We start from the raw sequence: 27140 nt of genomic DNA on the forward strand, positions 1-27140 counted from the left end.
ATTTCAGAAAAAAATATAATTAAAATCATATCAATTTGCACAGAATTAATAAAGTTAAAGGGGAGGCACTCAAAATTTTTAGTATGCAGTGTTTTTGTTGTTGTGCTTCCAGTGCTACTTCATTGGAATGTGTCATTTTTGAAGCTGGTTTAATTTTATGTTTTTATTGTATATTATGTTATTATATAATTATATAACATGCTAACCACTTAGGGTCTCCAACAGACTCCTGCCCCTCGCGACGCCTACTCCAGAGGACTGTAACCCTTAGGCACCATGCTCACACCGATTCTCAGGGCTCGAAAAATCCACTTGCCCGCTCGCATATGCGTGCCAGATTTAATTAGGGCAAGCTATTTTTAGGTCCTACTCGCCCTTTCTGGTGAGTAGGAAGACGAGCTGACTTTTGACCTCTGCCTCTGAAAGCAGAGCACATATGACACAATGGCAAGATTTAAAGGCATCTTTATTGCTCACAAAGTGAATGAGCACTAAAAATGCCTTTAAATCTTTTTAACCTGGCACATTTGCTCACAGAGGTCAAGTGCATTACAGTTAGTTCTAGTAAATGTTTTAAGTTACTAGACCTACAGGTCTAATTACAATTTTTGTATTGTTTGAGCCCTGATTTTGAATGCCTCCACCTCTTTTGCAACCTTCCTAGATGCTCGGGAACATGCAAATGTCTCTAGTTCTTGAAGAAACACTTCACAAACCCTTCAACACTTGCCAACTTCAGACTGATTTTCCTGCTATCATTCCCAGCCAAGGTCTTAGAGAAAATCATCAATTCAGACGCTTGTCGTAGACCTCAACGACCACCAACTCCTTGACAACACACAGTCTGGTTTCAGACCCATCCATAGCACGGAAACTTCCCTCATCACTGCTATGGATGATATCTGCATGACTCTGAATGAAGGACACATGGCGGCCCTCAACCTCCTTGACTTCTCCACTGTGCTTGACATGGTCTCCCATCCCATCCAGCGCCTACATGGCATAGGAATCCAAGGATATGCAGTCTGATAGATCTGCTCCTTCCTGACTGTAAGGACAAGGTCAGTCAGCCTGGCACCGTACACCTTGGACACCTGCGACCAGGTCTGCAGGGTTCTGCAGGTATCCTCCCTGAGCCTGACCCTCTTCAATGCATACTTGATCCCTCTAGACAGCATTGCCCGATCTCATGACGTCAATGTCCTTTCCTTTGGCAGTGACACACAACTCATTCTCTAACTTCCGTACAAGATGCCAAGTACCCAGATCAATTTCAGTGCCTACATGACTGAAATTGCCCACTGTATGAAGACCAACTGTCTGAAGCTGAACACAAACAAGATCGAAATTGTGATCTTTTGGAAGAGCACTTCACCGTGGGACTCAACCCGGTGGCCAACAGAGCTGGGACCTTCACCCACCACAACAACCCACACCAAGGACCTCAGGATTAGATCGACAACAGACTCAATATTACTGCCCAAGTCAACCCTGTCTTGCCTCATACTTCCATACCCTGAAGATACTGTGGAATATTTTCAAATGACTCCTAATCACTGTTCCCACTAAGCTGCGCGTGTGCGCGCGCGCGCCCACGATGGTCACTCGAAGCGTGCAGTGTCCAAGATTTAGCACGCACACCCATACCTCGCACCGCCGCTTTTAAAACGCGAGCGGCGCAAAATCCAGGCGGGAAGCAGAGGAAGAGACGCAAAGCCCATTGTGCTCAAAGTGCTTAAGATTTTAGCTTCAGCCCCCCACCGCTCCCCCCCTCTCTCCCTTCATGTGTGGACCCCCAGGCTGAGATAGCTTCCCGGGCACCCAACAGCCGCACTCAAGTACTTTACGGGTCTTTAAAAGGCCATTTGCACATTAATGGGCTTTGTCGTTTTTTCACTCCTTCTTAGCCCCTGCATCTCCAGACTCCACACTTCCTACAAAGGGAGAAAGCACGAACATAAAAAGGGTCAGATTACATTGCAAGAAGTATCTGGCAGTGAATTAAAGAGGCCGACGTTAAATTGCACTGGCAGAGGACTTCAGATACAGAGCTTCGGGCACCGGCATTCTTCGCGCACCACTAGTTTTCTATGTGACGGCTGTGGCTAAGGTACTTATTGTGCTGCTGTAAAGGCATCGAAATCAGTTTGCTTAACTTTTACGTGCGTAATTTCATATGCACATAATACTTTATATAAGTTTTCATTTGAAACCTATAGCTGCAAAAGTTTGGTTAGTTTGTGAGATGCAAAAATAGTTTACTTACTTATTTCCTGGCATAATATTTTCGTTGTTTTGGCCGCCGTGCTGTTTATGTATGCGGTTCCGGTTTTCATGCCTCTTGCTTGCCTTCTTTTGTCCTGATCGCTACCTTTCTTTTGCTGGTGATGTCAAATCTCACTCCAGCCAGTATCTGCAATGTGGAACCTTCTCAGCTCTTTGTTTCATGGGGTGTAAGAGGCAGTAGCAGCAGCTCAATTGCTCATATTACCTAAATAGAGGAAATGTCATTTAAGTCCGTTTTGTTTCAGTAGTATTGTCGGGTTCAGTTTCCGTAGCTTTGTGTACTAGTGATATTGAGTTATGTTTTGGAGTCTGCAATCCGGGGTTTCATTGTGCACTTTGGGGTGACATGTTAAACCTCTGTGTGCAATGTACCTCCCAGTGTGACTTGCATCTATTATGCCATTTGATTCTTAGATGCTGGCTGCATTTAGTGGGACAGAATCAGTGTTTAGTTTGTTTTCTGTGAGATTGCACTCTCCTGCCTGCTTTGGGGGGTAGGATGGCTCAGTGAGATGAATGGGCGCTGCTTGCTGGACGCAGATCCATGTCTGCAAGAGATCAAGATCTGGCCAGTGAGCCCTGTCAATCAAATGCACCTTGTTTTCTTGGGTAAAGACTTGCCAATTGCTGAACTTAGTTTACATCTCTCATCCTGTATGGAGAACATTAGGGTGGTGTTCCTAATTCTGGCTCTCTTCCCTGGATGCTGCAGACCTGTTGCATTGAAAACACATTTCAGTATGACTCTGGGTGATTGCCAGGTGACAGCGCTTTATTAAACCAAAAAATAAAGAATTCAAGCGCTGCAAAGCCATACATTATGTGGTGTGTGCGCTTTCTATTCATGGTTGTGTAGAGCACCGACAATGGCGTAAGTAGTTTGGGCGTTGTACTCACCAATTCTATAATTCTGTCATGGGTTTGCACTGGTCTCTGATGTGGCAAAGCGTGTTACACCAGTTGCGACCCTGACTGGTGTTGCCCGACAGATTCAGGACGGTGGTAGTTGTTGACCTGGACTGGGCTGCAGACAATCACATGGGAGCCACACAAACAGCGTTTGGGCTGGTGGGTGCTGTGGGCAGTAGGAGGACGAGGGCATCTATCTGGGCAGGACTGGGATGTGCTCCATCAGATACTATCTCTGAGTTCTCTGCCTGGGAGCCTGTCTTTTACATGGCAGAACCCCTCTTTCCCTTCACTATCCGTATAATATGCAGTTGGGTGTGCTCTATTCCGTATACTATTCAGACTGCCATTCACGGGTTACCTCACAAGTTAGACCTCAAAGGCTGTTTTTTTACTTTTTGTTATAGTTAAAGATTATCTTTTTACAATTTTTTTTTCATTGTGTGTGTATATGTGAAAGAAACATATAGCAGCTAGATGCCTTAAGACATTTCATGTGGCGCTACATGTGTGAAAATGAACTCTCTTTTCACTTTTTTAAGCAAAGGTTTGGAGTGATATTTGGTGCTGCACCCACGTACGCAGTCTGGTTCCCGGCGCACATAGCCTCAGTTGCAGCGCACAGAGACCTTATATTGCCGCACACAGAGTTAAAAAATTAGAGGGAACATTGCTCCTAATCAGCTCTCGGAAAACGGTTACACACACACCCTCGTTACAAGCAAGCTGGACTACTGGAATACTCTCTATGCCGGGATCAACAAAAGACGCACCAAAAGGCTGCAATCCATTCAGAATTCGGCTGCCAAAATCACTGTCTACGTCCCATGCTGCACTCACACCACACCTGACGGAGCTCCACTTTCTCCCAGTACACAAATGAGCATGTTTTAGACTTCTCACCCACACTTTCAAGGCACTACATAACACTTGCCCAATATACCTCAATACTCACATCTGCTTTCACAAATCTTCCAGACAATACTGCACATCCGGACACCTACTGGCAGACATCCTACACATATGGAAAACCTGCTCCAGAAGTTGAGGATTCTCCTACAGTGCTCCTAAAGAATCCAGAAGTCAGGATGTTATTTATGCGCTAAATATCACTCTCATATACTGACGCCCTTCACAATGTATTGGAGTATAGGAGATGCAAGGGTGAAAAAAAGGGCTGTCCCCAATGTAATGAACTAATTCCTGTGGAGAAAAGTCATCCTTTTTGCCCGGACCAAACCCCCTAATTAGGTCGAGCTGGGCAGCGCAGGCGCTGCTCTGCGAGGCATGCTGTATTGAAGTATGGACTAGAAGCTCTGCCCACTCTTCGGCCGTATTTTTCATTGGCTTGAGTCATTGTTCTGAACCCACCAGAGAATGGTCGTTTTTCAGGGGGCATTTATAAGATGGCCTCTGAGTGCATTTCCCATAAAATGCCACACTGGCATCAGTGTTGGTTTAATGTGCTGAGAAGTTTGATACCAAACTTCCCAGTTTTAATGACAAACTTCCAGCACCATATACGCTTATTGGCATTACTGCACTTACAATGTCTAAGAATTGGTCTAGAAACTGAAGGGGTACAGAGCTCATGCTAAAAAAGGATTTACCAACTACTGAGACACCTCCGGCACAGGCCCAGCGATAAAATACAACTACAAGCACTACGCAAACAAAGGGCAGTCCTCAAAAACTAAAAAGGGATGCAAACAGAGCTATGGAGGAAGTCCTCCGGGCCAAACTACATGCCGATGTCAAACATAATAACAGCACCATATTCTGGAGCACTATAAATCGATTTATCCATAACAATCATGATGGCATCTCCTCGAACATCTCAGAGGAGGTCTGGGCAAATTATCTCGGGTCCCACTTCCACCCAAGGCACAGACTGCAGAGAGCAGGGTCAAGCATGCCAAAATGAAGCAGTCTGTCATACGACACCTAAGTCCTGGGCCAAAAACAACCTTGCCGACTCTGGGAAATCAGGCTCAGACTTACCAACTGAGGACTTCCGAACTAACCATATAGGAGCCATTAAACGGCAGATAGGAAAGGGGAGAAGAGAAGGCGCTCCTGGCCCAAATGGAATACCACCAGCACTATACAAACCGGAGGCAATCTTATGGGCAGAAGCACTGGACCCACTCTTCAGAGAAATTAGAACGTTGAATATCCTGCCTAGTTCATGGAGAGGTTCAATCATTTCCCCAATCCACAAATCCGGTGAGAAGTCGGAACCACAACACTACCGATTGGTGGCACTATTAGATAACCAGAGAGCTGAGGAGCCATCACGCTGTATCGATTACGCCGCCACCGAGCCAAGAGTCACTCACCTGGTTGCTCCCTTGCTGGGAGAACGCCGCCACCGAGCCAAGAGTCACTCACCTGGTTGCTCCCTTGCTGGGAGAACGCCGCCACCGGAGCCAAGAGTCAATTCCTGGGGAAATAGCGCCGCCGCTCCGGGACTACAGTTCCCGGCAGGCAACGCGGCGGCGCGCAACAGTGACGTCGCGCCAGGAGGCGCTTCATAACTGCGTCAGAGCCGGCGGAGCGGGGGAGAGCTGAGGAGCCATCACGCTGTATCGATTACGCCGCCACCGAGCCAAGAGTCACTCACCTGGTTGCTCCCTTGCTGGGAGAACGCCGCCACCGAGCCAAGAGTCACTCACCTGGTTGCTCCCTTGCTGGGAGAACGCCGCCACCGGAGCCAAGAGTCAATTCCTGGGGAAATAGCGCCGCCGCTCCGGGACTACAGTTCCCGGCAGGCAACGCGGCGGCGCGCAACAGTGACGTCGCGCCAGGAGGCGCTTCATAACTGCGTCAGAGCCGGCGGAGCGGGGGAGAGCTGAGGAGCCATCACGCTGTATCGATTACGCCGCCACCGAGCCAAGAGTCACTCACCTGGTTGCTCCCTTGCTGGGAGAACGCCGCCACCGAGCCAAGAGTCACTCACCTGGTTGCTCCCTTGCTGGGAGAACGCCGCCACCGGAGCCAAGAGTCAATTCCTGGGGAAATAGCGCCGCCGCTCCGGGACTACAGTTCCCGGCAGGCAACGCGGCGGCGCGCAACAGTGACGTCGCGCCAGGAGGCGCTTCATAACTGCGTCAGAGCCGGCGGAGCGGGGGAGAGCTGAGGAGCCATCACGCTGTATCGATTACGCCGCCACCGAGCCAAGAGTCACTCACCTGGTTGCTCCCTTGCTGGGAGAACGCCGCCACCGAGCCAAGAGTCACTCACCTGGTTGCTCCCTTGCTGGGAGAACGCCGCCACCGGAGCCAAGAGTCAATTCCTGGGGAAATAGCGCCGCCGCTCCGGGACTACAGTTCCCGGCAGGCAACGCGGCGGCGCGCAACAGTGACGTCGCGCCAGGAGGCGCTTCATAACTGCGTCAGAGCCAGCTACGCGGGACGCGAGCAGGACGCCCGGGGCTAAGCCCGGGCAAAGGGCGGGCCCTCTTAGGCCCTCAGAGGCCTGAGGAGCCTGGCCTGGGCCAGATACCCTGCCCGTTTGTAATTAGCCAAAGGACATCGAGACTGCAAAAGCGTAAGTTGGCTAAATCTTGTTATTGCATACCCATGTGAGTCCTTGAGTCCCTTCCTGCACCGCGATTAGTACTGGGTATTGGGCGTAAGCATTATCTCTTGTATAGTGGGTTATTTAGCGGACTTGTCATGAACCATCCAGAGACCAGAAGCATGGCAGCCGCTGGGGCAAAGAAACTAACTGGTACCTTGGACGATTTCATAGTACGCACAAATGCGCTCATTGATGAAGGGATCGTACTGATGGACAGAAGGGTGTCCCAAGATTTAGCCAGGGCAAAGCGTTCTTCTCTGGGCCACATTGCACATGCTCGCACACCTAACAGCGCATCCGATCCAAAAACAATTGTAATGGTACATAAGGACCAGGGTTGTGACTTACCAGCATCGCAGGAAGGCTTGGAGGCAACCCCAAATCTTTCCTTGTTGCTGGAAAACGGGCTGACCGTAATTGAGAATGAACATACAGTTAGTACCCTAATTGAAAGGGGGAGGAAGGAGGGGGCTATCCCTAAACAAAAGATTACTAAACAACAGCCCATTAAAATGACTACCCGAAATGGGAAAAAAGCCCAGCCTAGCAAAACTCATGCCCCTATTCAGTTGCCTCCAACTCCTTTGAATGTGAGCACCAATCTAGATGCTCACTCCATCATTAATGACACCGTAGGTGGGCCACGTGTAAGTGTGGGTATAACCCTAAGTCTGCCAGATGAAACCATCTTGGATAGTAGCTTGGATGAGATCCTGGAACAAAGCGGGGTAGTTGATAATCAAGCTGAAGGGGATGAGGACAGTAGTAGCCTGAGCATGGATAATAATAACATCTATGCTATGCTAAAAACTCTTTTAGAACCTATCGAGGTGAGGCTACGCTGTCTGGAAAGAATTTTGTCTAACATTCATAAAGATATTAGTGCCCCTAGCTTTAATTTGAACAATAAAGTTCCTGAAAAGAAATCAACTACGAATAGACCACCCACAGCCGCTAAAAGCGATGGTAATACCAATTTATCTTTAAAAACTACCTCTATTCCACCTCCAAAACCCACTACTAACCCACCTCCAAAAGTTATACCAACACCTAAAAATCTCACCGTAATTGACCAAACAGCGCCACCCACGCAAACTTCTAAGGATAAAGTTAATGAAGAAAAGAGGGAGACACGTAGAAATATACATTTACCACCAGAAGCCTCAACATATGTTGTGGTCCTTACTGGAGTACCCCAACCTGCTGATAAATCATATGAAAATAATGGGGGACTAGTAAATAAAATAATACATTGGCTAAATGATAACTATCCTCTCCCCCCGGCCTTCAAAAGCAATATCCTTATGGTTGAAAGGGCTCCCTGGGTGGGGTACAATAATAATAAAAAAAGGTTACAAGGTGACTGTGTGGTAATAACTTTTGAGAATCCCCGCACCGCAGAATTTATTACATCAAGGCCCCCAAGAAATTACGGTTTGTCAGTTGTGGCCAGGCCATTATCCTATTTTTACCCGGAGGGTGAACAACCGGATAATAGGTGGAGCTGGACCAGGGAAAATCGACGCCATGGTGGTAATACTGGCCAGTTCCCTGATAACAACTACCACAATACACTGTGGAATGGGAGGCATGATGATGGCTGGAACATTGTGAAACACAAAGGCAGGCCTCCTTATTTTCACCCACAGGGTTATGATCCAGGATGGATAGGCAATGCCCAAATTCCCCCGTTTTTCCCATGTTATAATCGGTTTGACTGCTTGGAAGCAGTGGACTGACTCCCCAAGATTAAGGTAGATGATCGGTTACCTATTAATCTCGCAGTCTTGGATTCCACAAGCTGTCTGGGGGATGAGGAATCCACAGAAATACAGGGGGGGAATGAGCTCATACAAGAGAGCCAGGCCAACAGTTTAGGGGATACTGTAGATGTGTCTTCTGTGGATAAAGATTCCTGTACGGTATTAATTTGGAACGTGGCTGGGTTAAAACAAAAGATTACAAATCCAAGCTGGGATGAGGCCATTACCGACGTGGGAATACTAGCCCTTCAAGAAACTTGGGCTACCACGCCGATACACCTTAATGGCTACAAGACATACTTTACCCCTGCGGTGGGCGGAGTATACGGAAGACCCAAGGGGGGGTTGATTGTATACATATCTAATCTCTTAGTATATGATAAAATTGTTTTTTCCCCTGGATCCAGCTATTACCAAAAAATTGTGATATATACAAGGAAGGGTCCAAAGATGGTTCTTTTTAATTTCTATAATAACTGTTCAGATAGCATGATTAAGGATGTACTTGACACACTAGCCCTAGAAATGCAAAATGAATTTGACAAGAGTAAGAGGGCGGAAGTTATGTTATTATGGGGGGGTGATTTTAATTGTACTCTCTGCAAAAAGGGCCAAAAGGGTATTTGTGGTCTAATGCTGGAACAAGACGTCAATTTGACGCATTTTGAACACACCCTACTAGGCGACTTACTGAATGAAATGATTTTTAACTTTAACCTCGGCTTTGTAAATGAATTAGCACACCACACAACGATGTTTGCCCCAACTTTTGTTGGGCGGGGTGCTTCAACCATTATTGATTTTAGCTTATGCACACTTAGCTCTGCAAACAGATTGATTAGAGCAAACATCATGGATTTACCATTGAGTGATCATCTGCCACAGGTATTAAAAATGGAAAATTTATTTACCATAGCTGACATTAGAGAATGTCAGAACCAAATGGTCCAGGATGTAAGGGTGGGTGCTCAAAATGGTTACAACCTTAAATGGAGCAGACTGGTCCCAGATGATTTTCTGCAAAAAATACTGACTAACTGCATGAGTAGCTTTTCCATCTGTCTAGATGAACACGCAGAGAAATGTGAAATAATAACCCATTTTAGCATTATTTCTAGTAAAATTAAGGAAGCACTGTGGGTTAATAGGAAAAATTCCCTAAAGTCCAATAGGAAATGGTTTGATAGGAAGTGCACTAGAGCCTTAACAAAGCTTAGATATGCAATTCATAATAGACCAAAGGACGTAAACCAAATTAGAATTGCAAGAAAGGACTATAACCTAGCATTAAGGGAGAGGAAGACCTCGATAAAAAGGGAGGCATGGGATAACCTATGCGACGCATCAAAATCGAAGGATCCGGCTGCTTTTTGGAGGGCTATTAACACCCCCCTCCTATATGAACAAAAAGCACGCATGGAAATTGCCATCTCAGAAGATGAGTGGGTGGCCCATTTTTCCTCCCTTTATATGGCTGTGGAACTAACCTCGGAAGTAGGCCAGGAGATGGGGCTGCTAAATCTAGACATGTCTAGAACCCTGACTGTAACCCTTCCTGAAGTTACAGCAAGCTTAAAGGCGACTAAGGGGGGCAAAGCAGCAGGACCAGACGGTATACCAGCTGACCTCTATAAGGCTAACATCGAATTATGGGGGCCACTGTTAGTTCAGCTCTTTAATGCCGTCCTGGCAAACAGCCCAATACCCACCTGGTTTACATCGACAATAGTCCCAATATTTAAGAAAGGGGACAGGCTAAGTTGTACATGCTATAGGCCAATCTCCCTATTGGACTCTTCTATAAAAATTCTGGGAAGAGTGATTTTAGCTAAACTACAAAGCTGGGCCAATGAAACTGGGGTGTTAAGTGACTTTCAATTTGGGTTCCAAAAGGGCCTAGGGACTATAGAGCAAGGCTTGAATCTCTTCACCTTGCAGCAGAAGTATATAAAGGTCAAAAAACAACGTCTATACCTCACATTTGTTGACCTATCATCAGCTTTTGACTGTGTGTCACACATTAAGTTATGGTCAATTATGGCTGACTTGGGAGTAGACAATGCCATTATATGTTTTCTGAGAGAGCTGTATTCTGGGGCCACTGCCAGTGTCAGATTTGGGAAAAATGGTGAGTGCAGTAGACAATTTGGGATCGGTCGGGGTGTGCGCCAAGGGTGCGTCTTAGCCCCCTTCCTATTTCTGCTGTACATAAATGGAATGGAAAAGCATCTCGTGCAGGAGGGCAGGGACATGCCTATGGTGAGAGGTAGGCCTGTCCCTGCACTGATGTACGCTGATGATGCTGTCCTAATGGCGCGCACCCCAATGGCTTTACAAAGTTTGGTTACAGCCTTCAACACCTTTATGCTTGACTTAGATTTGAGCATCAATTGTTCTAAAACTTTATCTATGTACTGCGGGTCCAGAACAAACAAGCATGTGAAGCAAATCTTTGTAAACTCCAATCCCTTAGAAAGGACCCCCACCTTCCCTTATCTAGGGATACTGTTTCATGAAAGCGGCTCATGGACCACAGCAATTCATGCTAGATCTCTGTTATTCTCTAAGACCATTATGGCCCTAAAATGTTTTATGAAAAAATTAGGTAAAAAACCCATAAAAGAGATTTTAACCGTTTATAATGCGACTTGTATATCTGTAGCCATCTACGGGGCAGGATTATGGGGTTATTCAAACATCACCCCAATTCAAATCCTGGAAAATAAGTTTTTATGTCACATATTGTCTGTACCCCAAAGTACTGCAACAATGATATGCCATGTTGAATTGGGAATATCTTATGTCACTGACATTATTAGAATTCAGCCAGTTCTTCTTTGGCATAGGGTCTGGACAAATGAAGAATGTGTTGTTAATCGGGCCATTTTTAAGGACATCATGGTATTGGACAACATCAGGGACTACAAATGGATAGGCTATGTCAGAGACTTTCTTGAAAAAATAAGTTGCCCCCAATACTTTGAGGATCCACAATCAATGGAATGTATATCCAGAAGAGATTTGAAATATTTGTGTATGACCTACCTCAAGGAAAAGAGAAATATAAAGGAGGCAAGAAAAAAGACTGTCTCTGCCCACCAGGATATTATATGTGGAGAGAATTTGCAGCCATATCTTTCACTGTATATGTCTAATCATGAACGGTACCTTTTGACCCGATTTAGATTGAATATAGTTTTCAGGACACTATCATTCCCCGTGATGAATTGTTGGCTGAAGGACTTATGTTTCTGTCCATGCGATGATGTTTCCCAACAATCGGATATACATATTTTATTTTTTTTGTAAATTTTATACCTTTCCCCGAAAGAAACTTATCATCCCTATTCTTAAAGATCTAAATGTTTACAGATGCCGCCTAGCGTTTACAGAGTGCCAGAAAATGGATACTGTTTTTATGGTCGCCTCTATTGCAGAATTTTTAAAATTGGCTTTTAAATGTCGTAAATCAATGCAAATGGATTGATCTCTTTTATTGTGTATATGAATTTAATATTGCTGATATGGATTTAATTTTGTTGTTTTTCTTATTTTGTGATTTTAAAGGAAAAATACTTACTCTACCTTTTGTAAATTGCACCTTACATGCTACTTTTATGGTTATTTTCCCTTTTTAACCGAATAAAGTACTTTTGAATCTTTGAATCTATTAGATAACCAAGCTAAATTCTTTGCCGGCCTGTTACTGGAGGAACTTCAGGCATGGGCGGAAGAAAAATCCGCAATTCCCCTACAACAGACTGGATTCACAAAATCGGTCGGGACAATGACTAACATATTAAGCATGGCTATGCTTATGGCAAGGATGAGGCCACACGGTTGTCTTAACATCTATGCTTTATTGATTATAAAGCTGCCTTTGACCACGTCAACCGCATCAGACTCTGGTCCAAATTGCACAGCTGGGGGCTTCATCAGCCCTTACTCAAATTAATAATACATTTGCACACAAATACATCGCTACAGGTGAAGCTGGGCAACAGCACGTACCTGTTGAGGCGTATACCTACGGAAAAAGGGTTGAAACACTCTTTTTAATCTGTATATTACTGAGCTAGTCCTGCTGTTAACTAGCTGTAACTCACACATGCCCAGAAACTAGGAGTCATCTCACTTCCCTGTCTCCTCTACGCGGATGACATAGTCCTAATCAGCAAAATCCTCACTCAGCACCACATCACTCTGGGACACCACCACATCACTCTGGGACACCACCACATCACTCTGGGACACCACCACATCACTCGCTCAGCACCACAACAGCACTGTCCTTGCTTGCTACCAACAAGCATTGCCATAGGCAATAGGACTCACATTAGGAAAGTGTAAGCTATTGGCTTTGTGAATAACAATGCTATTAATATATATAAAATATATATAATGTTCGATGCATGTGGGCTGCTGAATTCATATCTTAGCATAGATCGCCGCCTAGTGTTGGGTCTGGATGTTTGCACCTTGTTGTCCTGGAAGAGTCTTCGAAGTATCACGAGATAGGTGACTCCTCCTCTGGACTACAGTGCGCATGGGCATTCTCTCCATCATCAGATTGTTTTTTATATTTTCAAAGCCAACACAACTCAGGGACACCACCACATCACTCGGGGACACCACCACATCACTCGGGGACACCACCACATCACTCGGGGACACCACCACATCACTCGGGGACACCACCACATCACTCGGGGACACCGCCACATCACACCCACCACATCACTCCCACCACATCACTCGGGAACACCACCACATCACTCGGGAACACCACCACATCACTCGGGAACGCCACCACATCACTCGGGAACGCCACCACATCACTCGGGAACGCCACCACATCACTCGGGAACGCCACCACATCACTCGGGAACGCCACCACATCACTCGGGAACGCCACCACATCACTCGGGAACGCCACCACATCACTCGGGAACGCCACCACATCACTCGGGAACGCCACCACATCACTCGGGAACGCCACCACATCACTCGGGAACGCCACCGCATCACTCGGGAACGCCACCGCATCACTCGGGAACGCCACCGCATCACTCGGGAACGCCACCGCATCACTCGGGAACGCCACCGCATCACTCGGGAACGCCACCGCATCACTCGGGAACGCCACCGCATCACTCGGGAACGCCACCGCATCACTCGGGAACGCCACCGCATCACTCGGGAACGCCACCGCATCACTCGGGAACGCCACCGCATCACTCGGGAACGCCACCGCATCACTCAGGAACGCCACCGCACCACTCAGGAACGTCAGGAACGCCACCACACCACTCTGGAACGCCACCACACCACTCGGGAACGCCACCACACCACTCTGGAACGCCACCACACCACTCTGGAACGCCACCACACCACTCTGGAACGCCACCACACCACTCGGGAACGCCACCACATCACTCGGGAACGCCACCACATCACTCGGGAACGCCACCGCATCACTCGGGAACGCCACCGCATCACTCGGGAACGCCACCGCATCACTCGGGAACGCCACCGCATCACTCGGGAACGCCACCGCATCACTCGGGAACGCCACCGCATCACTCGGGAACGCCACCGCATCACTCGGGAACGCCACCGCATCACTCGGGAACGCCACCGCATCACTCGGGAACGCCACCGCATCACTCGGGAACGCCACCGCATCACTCGGGAACGCCACCGCATCACTCGGGAACGCCACCGCATCACTCGGGAACGCCACCGCACCACTCGGGAACGCCACCGCACCACTCTGGAACGCCACCACACCACTCTGGAACGCCACCACACCACTCTGGAACGCCACCACACCACTCTGGAACGCCACCACACCACTCTGGAACGCCACCACACCACTCTGGAACGCCACCACACCACTCTGGAACGCCACCACACCACTCAGGAACGTCAGGAACGCCACCACACCACTCAGGAACGCCACCACACCACTCAGGAACGCCACCGCACCACTCAGGAACGTCAGGAACGCCACCACACCACTCTGGAACGCCACCACACCACTCGGGAACGCCACCACACCACTCTGGAACGCCACCACACCACTCTGGAACGCCACCACACCACTCTGGAACGCCACCACACCACTCGGGAACGCCACCACATCACTCGGGAACGCCACCACATCACTCGGGAACGCCACCGCATCACTCGGGAACGCCACCGCATCACTCGGGAACGCCACCGCATCACTCGGGAACGCCACCGCATCACTCGGGAACGCCACCGCATCACTCGGGAACGCCACCGCATCACTCGGGAACGCCACCGCATCACTCGGGAACGCCACCGCATCACTCGGGAACGCCACCGCATCACTCGGGAACGCCACCGCATCACTCGGGAACGCCACCGCATCACTCGGGAACGCCACCGCATCACTCGGGAACGCCACCGCATCACTCGGGAACGCCACCGCATCACTCGGGAACGCCACCGCATCACTCGGGAACGCCACCGCATCACTCGGGAACGCCACCGCATCACTCGGGAACGCCACCGCATCACTCGGGAACGCCACCGCACCACTCGGGAACGCCACCGCACCACTCGGGAACGCCACCGCACCACTCTGGAACGCCACCACACCACTCTGGAACGCCACCACACCACTCTGGAACGCCACCACACCACTCTGGAACGCCACCACACCACTCTGGAACGCCACCACACCACTCAGGAACGTCAGGAACGCCACCACACCACTCAGGAACGCCACCACACCACTCTGGGAACACCACCACATCATTCAGCACCACAACAGCACTGTCCTTGCTTGCTACCAACAAGCATTGCCATAGCCAATAGGAAAGTGTAAGCTACTAGCTTTGTGAATAACAATGCTATTAATGTATATATTTTCAAAGCCAACACAAGTCAGGGACACCATCACATCACTCGGGGACACCACCACATCACTCGGGGACACCACCACATCACTCGGGAACACCACCACATCACTCGGGAACACCACCACATCACTCGGGGACACCACCACATCACTCGGGGACACCACCACATCACTCGGGGACACCACCACATCACTCGGGGACACCACCACATCACTCGGGGACACCACCACATCACTCTGGGACACCACCACATCACTCTGGGACACCACCACATTACTCTGGGACACCACCAAATCACTCTAATACACCACCACATCATCACTCTAATACACCACTACATCACTCAGCCCAACCACATCATCACTCAGTACCACAACAACACTGTCCTTGCTTGCTACCAACAAGTATTGCCATAGCCAATAGGACTCGCATTAGGAAAGTGTAAGCTATTGGCTTTGTGAATAACAATGCTATTAATTTATATATTTTCAAAGCCAACGCATATTAAAAAAAATGTCATTTACAATACCATTAGCACACACTTTCCTAATGCGAGACCTATTGCATTGCAAATGCTTGTTTTTATTAGCACAGTTACCCCTGAAGATGAGCTAAACATGCGTAATGCAGTGGGTTTACAGCATCACTAATTGTGAATTTCGACATGCTGTACAGAAACTCCTGGAGGGGCACTTTATATGCATTTGATTATCGGAATCATGACTTTGGACATAAATATTGAAGAAGAAAGAAAATAAACAAATGATTAAAATGGATGAAGTGTCAATTCAGTGGTTCATGTGTGCACTGGTTCATGTGTGCACCTTGATTGATGATGGATGTCGCTTCCTGGGCCTGGTGCAAGTTTATGCAGCAGCTTTGAATTGATTTACACGATGGAGTTAAGTTCGGGTCGCCCCTGGATCCCTGTCCCCTAAAAGTTCTGAAAATGGCTAAGGCGGCGTTGATCCTGCATTTCACCACTGCCCTAAATGTAGCCATCTCACGGGGCAAGTATCCACTGATTTGGAAGGCGTCAGTGGTTAGGCCTCTTTTAAAAAGCCCTCATTACACCCGTCAAATTTAAGGAATTTCTGTCCTATCTCCCTTCTGCCGGTCCCAGCGAAAATCTTAGAATCCCACCTGAACTTTCACTTGAGTGCTTACCTGAGGGAGCATCAGATTTGGGATGGCTCTCAACACGGATTCAGAAGGTCTCACAGCACGGGGACTGCCCTCAGGATGTATGATGTTACAACGCATACTTTTACAACGCCTACCTTTACATCGCAAGTTTTACAACGCATACCATTACAACGCATAATGCTTTTGGGCGCTGGATAGTGAATAGTTTAATTTACTATTCCAACTCCAGTCCCCGTGGATAGTAGGGAAGGTGTTGGATAGTACATTAAACCTATTCCCTATCCTAGAGCGCCCCCCAGAGATATGCGTTGTAATGGTTCGTGTTGTAAAAGTTGTGTTGTAATGGTAGTTCGTTGTAAAAGTTTTGTTGTAAAGCCTGTATATCCTGCCCTCACTGCGGTTTTGGATAACATAAGAGTTCAGGTGGATGCGGGTCATACCACCCTCCTTATTTTACTTGATCTCACCGCAGCATTTGATACCCTGTCTCCCCATAGATTTGTGAAGCATCTCAGGGAGATCGGGGTTGGGGGCGTGGCCTTGGACCTACTGGCTTCCTTTTTAGGTGAGCGGTCTCAAACAGTCAAACTGGGAAGCTTCTATTCGGAGTCTACCCCCCTTGTCTGCGGAGTGCCTCAGTGCTTCTCCCTGAGCCCTACTTTATTAAATATGTATGTGGCCCCGCTTGCAAGGGTGGTGAAGTCATTTGGGGTGGAAGTGCTGTTCTATGAGGACGACACACAAATTATGGTGTCAATTACGCAAAATGTCAGGGACAGCGAGAAGACGGAAGTCCTGATTTTTGGGGACAGGTCTGACATTTGGTCTAGGGAGTGGTGGTCTGACTACCTGGGCACCTGTCCTACTCCTGTCTCCCATGGTAAAAATTTGGGAGTGGTGGTGGATGATTCCCTATACATGAATTCGCAAGTCTCTAGGACAGTGGCCACCTGCTTTGGGCTCATCCGGATTATTATTATTTTTTTTTTTAAATCTTTTTATTTTTTTCCCTTTTTCTTGTTACATTGCACATTGACTTACAGATCATACTTTTATACATTTTGCAGATTACATCCATTATGTATCTCTGGTTTGAAGTTTCCAATACAAAATAACCAGTATAATTAGTATAATTATATAAATCATAATTCAAACCTTTGCTATTCATTTACAATTACATTAACTTACAATGCCATCCTCTCCTTCCATTTGATTATTGGTTCCCAAATTTTCAGTCCAAGTCTCCTTCCCTTTTTCCCTTTCCGTGCATATATAGCTTTCTCGAGATTATAACTAACTAGTAAATTTGCCAGCCAAACTTGCATATCCGGGGGTACCTTGTCCAACCATACCCTTGCTATTGACAGTCTCAATACTGCAGTTGCTATACACATAAATTCTTTCTGGTCCAATCCATCTTGATTATCTATTCCAAGCAGTATCATCCTGGGTGTTAACTTGATTCTTATATCAAGAGCATTATTAATAAAATCTTCTATGTTTGTAATCAAGGTATATAGCTGAGGACAAGTGGCAAACATATGAATAATATCTGCATCTCCTACAGTACAGCGAGGACAGGTAATACCAGTAATCCCTCCCCACTTGGCTATTCTAGCTGGGGTGTAGTATAATGAAAATAACGTCTTATAATGCTGTGATTGCAGGGGTCCAGAACATAGGATATTACATCCCAACTTCAAAGACTCTTGCAGACTTCCGGGGTCCGCTCCCAGTTTTGCAACCCATTTGTTGCTAACTTTCTCCACATCATCCACCTTCCCTTCCATTAAAATTGCATAAAAAGATCTAATTGTGCAGTCCCCTCCTTTTTTTATCTTTTCCATTATTACATTCCTGTTAAACCCCTCCCTACCACCTTGCTTGTGCGATAGGAAGCTCCTTACCTGCAAATATTTGAAGAAGTCCTTCCTCTCAATCCCATATTTTGCGCTAAGGTCTGAAAACTGGATTACCCCGTCCCCATTCATTATATCCCCGATCTGTTCTATCCCATTCTGTGTCCAACCCAACATCGTTGAATCTGCAAATATTTCTGCCGGGAAAGATCTATTTTTGTATAGCCTGACATATCTATTATATCTCCCCATTCCCATTTTTTTGAGAAATGCATTCCATATCCTATAAGCTGCCGTCAGGGTTTTAAACCTAGTTCTTTGATAATAACCAAACTCCACTCTATTTAAAAAATTATTTTCCGCCTCTGCCCCAAGTATAATAGCATAGATTTCTGTAGACATAGTCGTAACCCCTATATCACTTCCTCCACCCCCGATTAGGCCCTGCATATACTGTAGTGCCGCAGCCATCTGATACAGCCTAAAGTCGGGGGCCCCCCAACCCCCTCTCTCTCTTGGTAGGGTCATGTACCTGTAAGCTCTTCGGGTTTTTCCATGTGCCCAGATGAATCTATTGAGCACCCTTTCTAACAAATTAAACCATCTAGCCTCAAAGACTAGAGGGATAGTACGAAAAAAATATAAAAACTTTGGTAGGATTAACATTTTGACAACATTTGTACATCCCATAAGGGAGAGGTGTAGATTGTTCATCCTTTCTAGATCTTTTTTGACTTTACCGATTACAGGGTCCAGATTCATCTCTACTATCCTCTCCACACTCGCCGTTAATACTACCCCTAAATATACCGCTGAGTTAACCACCCTATCATCCGCACAAGGAGTATATCTATTCTTAATAATCTGAGTCTTTGATCTATTTAAACTATACCCTGATATTTTCCCAAATTTCTGAGCCTCTATTTCCACCTCCTTTATAGCTACAGTGGGGTTAGGAGTTAAAATTGCTACATCGTCTGCGTAGGCTAGGGACTTCACTGTACATTCGTGTATTCTCATTGGTGGTATCCTTTCGTTCTCTTCGAACCTGCGTAGTAATGGTTCCAAATATAGTGCAAACAACAGCGGAGAGGAGGGACATCCCTGTCTAGTTCCCCTGGCAATTTGCACTCTATCTGAAAGCCCCCCATTCACTCTTATTCTTGCTGCTGGATTCCTGTACAAAACCTGTATAGCTTTTATAAAGGGTTCCCCCAGCCCAGACCACCTCATTACATACCAAAGATATTCCCAGGCGACCCTATCAAATGCCTTCTCAGCATCAAGGAGAAGTGCTGCGACAGGGTCCCCTAGAATATCTGCAGAGTCAAACACCGTGATCGCAGTCCTTACATGCTGCGTAGTCCCTTTCCCAGGTATGAAACCATGTTGGATAGGGGTTACTAACTGCTCAATGATTCCAGCCAACCTTTTTGCTAAAATTTTAGAATATATTTTAATATCCGAATTCATTAATGTAATTGGTCTATACGACCCTGGCATTTCTGGTGGCTTTCCTTTTTTTAGTATAACTATTATGTCAGCCCCCCCCCATGACTCCGGGCAAGGTTCCCCTGCTTGTGCTTGTTGCATAGTAAAAAACATATCTGCCAGGAGTACATTTTTAAATATTTGATAAAATTCGAGCGGGATTTGGTCTGGCCCTGTCGCTTTACCTGCCGGCAGACTGCCGAGAGCTTCCTCCAATTCTTCTAACCATATAGGACTATCTAATATTTCTTTATCCTCTTCTGATATCGTCGGTGGGGATATATCGCCCAGGTACTCATCAATCTCCCCTGGGTTCGGTGAATCTTCTGGAGTATATAGATCTGCGTAAAATCTCCTAAAGACATCTCTTATCCGGATTATAAGGAAAATTCCTCAGTTCCTTTCATTTGGAGAACGTAAAAGAGTGGTGGTGGCATTAATATTGTCTAGATTGCACTATTGCAACGCCCTCTATTTAGGCATCAACAAAGGCCAACTGCGCTGCCTGCAGTTGGTGCAAAATGCCGCTGCGAGGCTGGTGATTGATCTACACAAACATCATTCGGTCTCGTCTTCTCTTGGTTCGTTGCACTGGTTCCCCGGTGGATTGTAGAATTGTGTTTAACCCCTTCGATGCTCATAACGAGCTCAGCTCGTCATGCAGTACACTGCTTGTGTGCTCATCAATCAATCAATCAAGACATTTGTAGAGCGCACTACTTACCCGGAGGGTCTCAAGGCGCTTGCTTGAGCTCGTCATGAACAATGGGAAATAAGGATATGCAGCACAGGCGCAGAATATGTCAAGCATCGATGAGGTTAAGACCCTCTGCCTCACTCACAATGCATACTATGGCCTGGGCCCTTCGGGCATTAAGACCATATTTCAACAGTATGTGCCCTCTAGGAACCTTAGGTCAGCAAATAAGAATCTTCTTGTGGTTCTTAGGGTCAAAAAAATTAGATGGGGCGGGAGGGCCTTTTCTTTTGCTGCTGCCAACGTCTGGAACTCTCTCCTGGATTATCTTTCGGGGCCACGAGTACACTCAATCTTTCGAAAGACTCTGAAGACGTGGTTGTTTCCTGCGAGATTGGTTTGAGCAGGAAATCGGTTTTGCGTGCATGTTGGTCTGTATTGCAGTGCCTTGATGCCCTTGGGCTTAGTCCGCGCTTTAAGAATTTGCCATTCATTCATTCATTCATTCATTCAAGCCACCGTGCGTTGGGACATCAGATGTAAAGATTTAGTAGGAGGGGTCTTCAGATGATACTAGACTTTCTGAATGCCTAAGATTGCTAAGGAACTTTCTCTCTACAGCTGACAAGAGTTGGATGGGATGTCCTGCATGTGAGAGTTAAAGGCAAACTGTGATAACTGAGGTGCTTAATGGTTTTATTCCTTGTTTGATAATTAGAGACCTCCTTATGTAGTAGATTAATTTAGCTTCATTTTGAGGCGGAGTTTCCTCCCGGCAGAAGTGAAAGCTTTAATAGAGCCATCAGTTTTTTAAGATGATTCTTGACAATAGGGATTGGTAGTAAGTCCAGTAGTTAATTATAAAGTGTTGCTAAACCCATCTGCACCCAACACTAGAGAGACAGTGCAGCCTAGACCTCTTAGAGAATTGTTAGTCTTGACTATCAGAACTTTCAGATGAGATGATGCCTTTTTAAATAAACCTATATCCAAAAAGACGCACATGTATTAAAGCCTGCCTGTCAATCCCCTGAAGATATTTCCTTCTTCAGCTGCCCTTACAGTAGTACAGGAAAGGGGCATAAATGTACTCCTCTCTGTTTGATCTTATATCCTGAAGAAAAAAAAAAGAAATCCCCTATTAAGCACATCAATTGGAGTATAGATGGATTGGGTTCAGTCGGAGGAAGTAGGATGTCATCAGCATAAAGCATTATCTTGAAGTTATGTGCTGGTATCACCACACCTTAATTAGATGTGGTTGGCGTATAGCTGCAGAAAGGGTAAATTGTCACGGTAACCCTTTCTAGGGCCTTTGCAGATAGCATAAGTATCAGAAAGTAATCCCAATATAAGTTTCCATCTGTAAATGAGTATTTTGATTGGCCGCATGGGCTTTCCATCTTGTATCAGTGATGTTGCAGTACTGATTGAAGCAGGGACTTAATGGTTTTATGAGTCTGAGGGCCAGATGTAGGTAGCCAAATACCGGTCGGTAACGGCCGAATTCGGCCGTTACCGACCGGTATTTGGCTTTTGAGATGTAGGTGGGCAGTTATTTACAGAATCGGTATATTTACCGATTCGGTAAATTTACCACTTCGGTATTTTACCGAATCAGTAAACATACAGATTCTGTAAATCCATATGTAGGTGACACTCCTAAGAGTGCCACAGGCCCTTAAGAGTCGGTATTTTACCACCCAATCCTATTGGGTGGTAAAATACCGAATTCAGGTGTGCATGCACATCTGTGCATGCACACCTGTGCAATGTGACACACAGACATGCCCTTAGGGCATGTATGTGTGCCACATGTCACACTAGCCTGTACTTGGGGTGCTAGAGGGTGTCAAAGTGACACCCCCTGCACCCTTGCAGAATTCGGTATTTACCGATTCTGTAAATACCGATTCTGTATTTCCCATTGATTCCTATGGGCTTCAAGGCCCATAGGAATCAATGGGAAATACAGACTCGGTATTTACAGAATCGGTAAATACCGACTCTTACAGATTCGGTAATTTTTTACCTACATCTGCCTCCTTCCAATTTACCGACTCTTAAATACCGATTCGGTATGAGTCTGTATTTAATAGTCGGTAAATCGGAATTACCTACATCTGGCCCTGAGTGAGAAACATAACTATCCCTTTGTGGCTGTGATTTGATATCGTACACAAAGTGTGCCTCTCCAAAGAACAGGACCCTGGTTAGAAGAAAATGGCCAAGGTGACTTTCATTCCTCTGACTCTTTCACACAGAAATAGAAGTGCTCAACCTCTGACATTGACATTTTATTCCTCAATTACTTGCAGGTTGTTGCTCTGCACCTGGAATATAGGTTTAAATGCTGCAAAATTTGCAGATGGGTCTTTGTGAAACTTCTACCTAGTTGTCTTTCTAATGCTGTTAATTACATACTTAGCCATATGTTGTGTTTATGCAGGTATGTTTGTTTGTTCAGGGGGGAAGGACATGCTTCACAGAAGAGCTGTCACATTTCCTCCTCAAGATTGGCTTTATAATTATACTTCAGATTATATATATTTTTTAATTATCTTTGTAATAATAGGAATGGAATTCCAAAGATCGTGATAGCACTCGAAGAGCCCTGGAGAACTCAAACGTTGTCATCAATCTTGTAGGAAGAGAATGGGAAACAAGGCGAGTTGTTAATTCTGGTTTTATAACGCTTTAATTTATAAAAGCAACCAATTTCATGTTAAAAATTAAGACCTGTATTTCCCTCACTGCGTCACAGCATATAGCAAATTATAGGGTCGGCTTCTTCTAGCAAATCCATCACAATCAATGTTGAGTCTTGTTCCACATAGCTAATCAAAGAGGCTATGACTTCTCTTGCACCAGAGATTTTCTAAGGCCTAGACACTTGGCAGAAGTCATATACCCCCACAAAACGATTTTAAGGCCTGGGCAAAGTGGGCAATTGCACAGGATCCCCACCTTACAAGCTGTACTCTGGAACACTGATCGGAACAATGAGAAATCTTGTCCATCCTTCACAGAAGCTTAGCTAAGCACAACCTTAATATTTATCCAATGTTTCCATACTCAACCCCATCTTATCTGGCTTCTCTCTTTCTCTTTGCCTCCCTCTTTCTATCTCGGTGAATCTGTGTATCAGTTTTCCCTTTCTCTAGCTCACCTTCTCTACCTCAACTTTGTCAACCATACCTCTTTCAATACATCTTTCTCTATCTCATCTCTCACTCCCCTCTCACAATCGTACATCTTTCTCTACCAACCCCCCGTGCCTACCTCTACATCTCTAATTCTTTGCGGCTGGTCCATTTGAACTCACTCCCTACATCACACCTTTCAACTCACAGCTGTTTGTATTATACCTCCTCTGTCAATTTTGTCTTTTTACCTCACCATCTCTCTAGTCCACCTTCAAGGCTGCTCTATACCTCACCACTCTCTTTCACTTTTTACCTCTCTCTACTTTACTACTCTCTCTACCCCAGCTCTCTCTCACTACCTAACCTCTCAGTTTACACCGTTGTTCGTTCTCTACCTCACTGCCAACCTTTCTTCTCTTTTTACCTCTGATCCCTCATCCCCACATCTCTCACTACCTTACTCGTTTCTCATTATCTTTCTCCATTTCCACCTTTTTTCCTCTAGCAATCATTACTTCTGTCTCAGTTGCATCTCTGGCTGCACCTTTGTCTCTTTTTCAACTCACTTCACTAATTCAATACTCTCTCTGCTTCACTATTTTGTTCATATCTCTACCTCACTTCTCTGTCTATATCTCACAAGTCTATTAATGGTTTCTCTCTCTCTAACTGTGTAATAACCTAACCTAATCTTTCTCTTTCTCTGCTTCATTTCTGTCTTTCTACTTCACATTTTTTCTTTCTATAGCTTAGCCTTTTCGGTCTTTCTCTGTACCTCACTAGTTTACCTGACCTAGTTTGCTGTGACTCTTTTCAGCTTACATCTGCCCCACGGTTCCATGTACCTTACAGCACAGTATGCTGCCATTACTAGCTCATCTCTTTAAGGTTTACCCCTCTCTGCTTCTCTAGAATTCCCCTCCTTCTACCGTACCTTCTCCCTGCATCACCCTTTGGTGAACCCACCATTCTCTTTCTTTCTACATTTCCTTCTATAGCTGTGTCTACTTTTCCTACCTCCCGTTAAAACTTTACCTGTCTCTCTGCCTGTCTCTGCTGTCGTCTTCCTGTTTCCTCCTCTTTGCATCTTTCTTTCCGGCTATGCCACATTTTCCTGTCCCTCTCTCTCGCTCATATCGAACTCTGTCTCTTTTGTGTGTACTTTACTTCTCTTTCAATACCATCTCTGCATAATGTTTTTCGAACCGAGGTAGTATCGCTAAATATTTCAAATGAGCTATTGTTTGGCTGGTTGTGCTGGACAGCTGCTGTGTTGGATTCTGTTGACACTATAATGGTGGGCCATGTGTGCAGTGCAGGACTGGATCAGTTCTGATCTGTGCGATCATGACCCAACACAGCTTCCGTGAACCTCCAGTTAACCCATGTTTTTTCCTGTCTCCTCCACCTTTTAAAATGTCTCGTAGCTGGGAGGCAACCTAAGAGCCTGTGATTCCTTATTTTGCCGTATGCTAACAATGTTCACCCTTGCACGTGGTATTGAAACTAAATTACACATAGCCTTGTTGGCTGGCTAATCAACATTCAAAAGTGGATCCTCTTAAACTAGCTAGTGTGAGCAACTCAATACCTAATCCAAGCTGTTCTGTGCAGAAGCTATTATGACTAGTATTAAAACACCCCCAAATAAATGCCTAGGCAAATTATCTAGGGATCATTTTAGATTCCAATACACGACCCATAAACCATAATAGATATTGTAATACACTCATTCTTGCTTACCTGATTTTGGACTGTTTAGGTTGCTGAAAAAACTAAAATATAGACTTGGTTTAGGTTTTGTTGGTTTTAATTTGCACTATATTAATGTGGTTTAATATGTATTGTTATCTATGTAAACACCAGATGTTATTAGCAAATGCCTTGAAAATGCAATCCTGTAAAGCAATGTTACACTTTTTAAATATCTATGTGATAATATATAGGTTTTATCATTATGTTAGCGAAATCCATGCGCCTGATTTGAATACACGCTCCTTTCTGTAAACTTGACTTGCTAGGAAAGCTATAGCCATGCTATTTGTGATTCCCAAGATACAAGCAAACTCATTCTTGTGGCAGTGGCATCAGTCACTGCCTCTCATCTATTGAACAGATTTCAAGGACTTATCCGCCCCCTTGAAATCCTTTATCATCCTTCAGATCCTTCAGTTTGTCACACAAGTGTCAAGAACAGCACATGAGACTACATGGGAGGCTACATCAATTAGCTTTCATGGCATATAGATGCACCTCAACAAACTGGCTCAACCATGGGGTTAACCATTGTAGCCATCACGTTTGTGGTTGCAAGAATATTACTGTTTACGTTTGTGCCCTTTCATCCTATGATGCATTGTTTTATCACTGCTTACTACTGTAGCAATAGAAAAAAAATAGAATGTAACCTGTTGTCCTTCTATTAAAGGAACTTCCGCTTTGAGGACGTGCATGTGAATATTCCCAAAGACATCGCCAAGTTAGCCAGGGAAGCCGGCGTTGAGACGTTCATCCACATGTCTCACCTGAATGCAGACATGAAGAGTCCATCCAAGTACTTGAGAGCAAAAGTAAGATGGTGTCTGTAATTCATCTTTTATATGAATAGAGTTTCTGAAACGTTGTGACCGAAGGATAGTTTTAAAATGTATGCACAATTTCTAGATGATGTCTAATAGTGAAATCTGAGTGTCAAATAGTGTGAAATACTTATTGATTCTAAGCTTTTGAGATATCAGAATTTCATACATTTAACAATCCTTAAAAAGGGAACTTGAGATACTCTGCTCAAATCAAGAGTCAACAAAAAGGGTTAGTTTGAAAAGTAACTTTGTTAAACATAAAATATGATGGGTTTGTTTTTAGGTTCACCAGATGATTATTACAAACCTTAGTACCTTCCAAGGGAAGAGAAAGTAGTAGACTTAAGTCATGGAATAGTTGCTTATTTAAATAGCTATATGCATATTAGAGCCTTGTGTGGTCCCATATGCTGTAAACCAAACGTAACCCTGTCACAGTCTGCATCCTCTTGTGCAACTATTTAAACCATGATCTTGGGGAGATTAGTCTTTAGCGTTATGGGAGTGGGATTCTGAATTATCTTAATTCATCCTTTGTGAAAGACCTTTTCTTCGTTTCTGCAGAAATGTAAAGGCTATGTAAGCTTAGTGCTATAAAACCAATATTATTTCAAAGAGATCTGGTAACATATTTGACTCCCTTACTAGTCCCGGCTCATTGACATGCCACCCTTGAATTGTGAAGCTTTGTGGATACATGTTAAGAGGCACTCTAAAGCGGTTTTGGGTATCATATCTGCCCCAAGAGTCCAGAGCACTGGCCTTTACCTGCCACCTAACATAACATGA

General features: G+C 45.5%; 1 protein-coding gene across 1 annotated transcript in view; it reads left to right on the forward strand.

The window, feature by feature from the left end:
- The window catches only part of NDUFA9 (NADH:ubiquinone oxidoreductase subunit A9), a 178155-nt gene that overhangs the window by 52486 nt on the left and 98529 nt on the right, over positions 1 to 27140 (forward strand). Inside the window, exons 4-5 of the mRNA XM_078673981.1 lie at positions 23199 to 23290; positions 26198 to 26339. Of these exons, the coding sequence (XP_078530107.1) occupies positions 23199 to 23290; positions 26198 to 26339 (234 nt within the window). The remainder of the gene's footprint in view (positions 1 to 23198; positions 23291 to 26197; positions 26340 to 27140) is intronic.

The sequence above is a fragment of the Lissotriton helveticus genome, chromosome 1_1 (assembly GCF_964261635.1).
Source record: "Lissotriton helveticus chromosome 1_1, aLisHel1.1, whole genome shotgun sequence".
NCBI classification, from domain to species: Eukaryota; Metazoa; Chordata; class Amphibia; order Caudata; family Salamandridae; genus Lissotriton; species Lissotriton helveticus.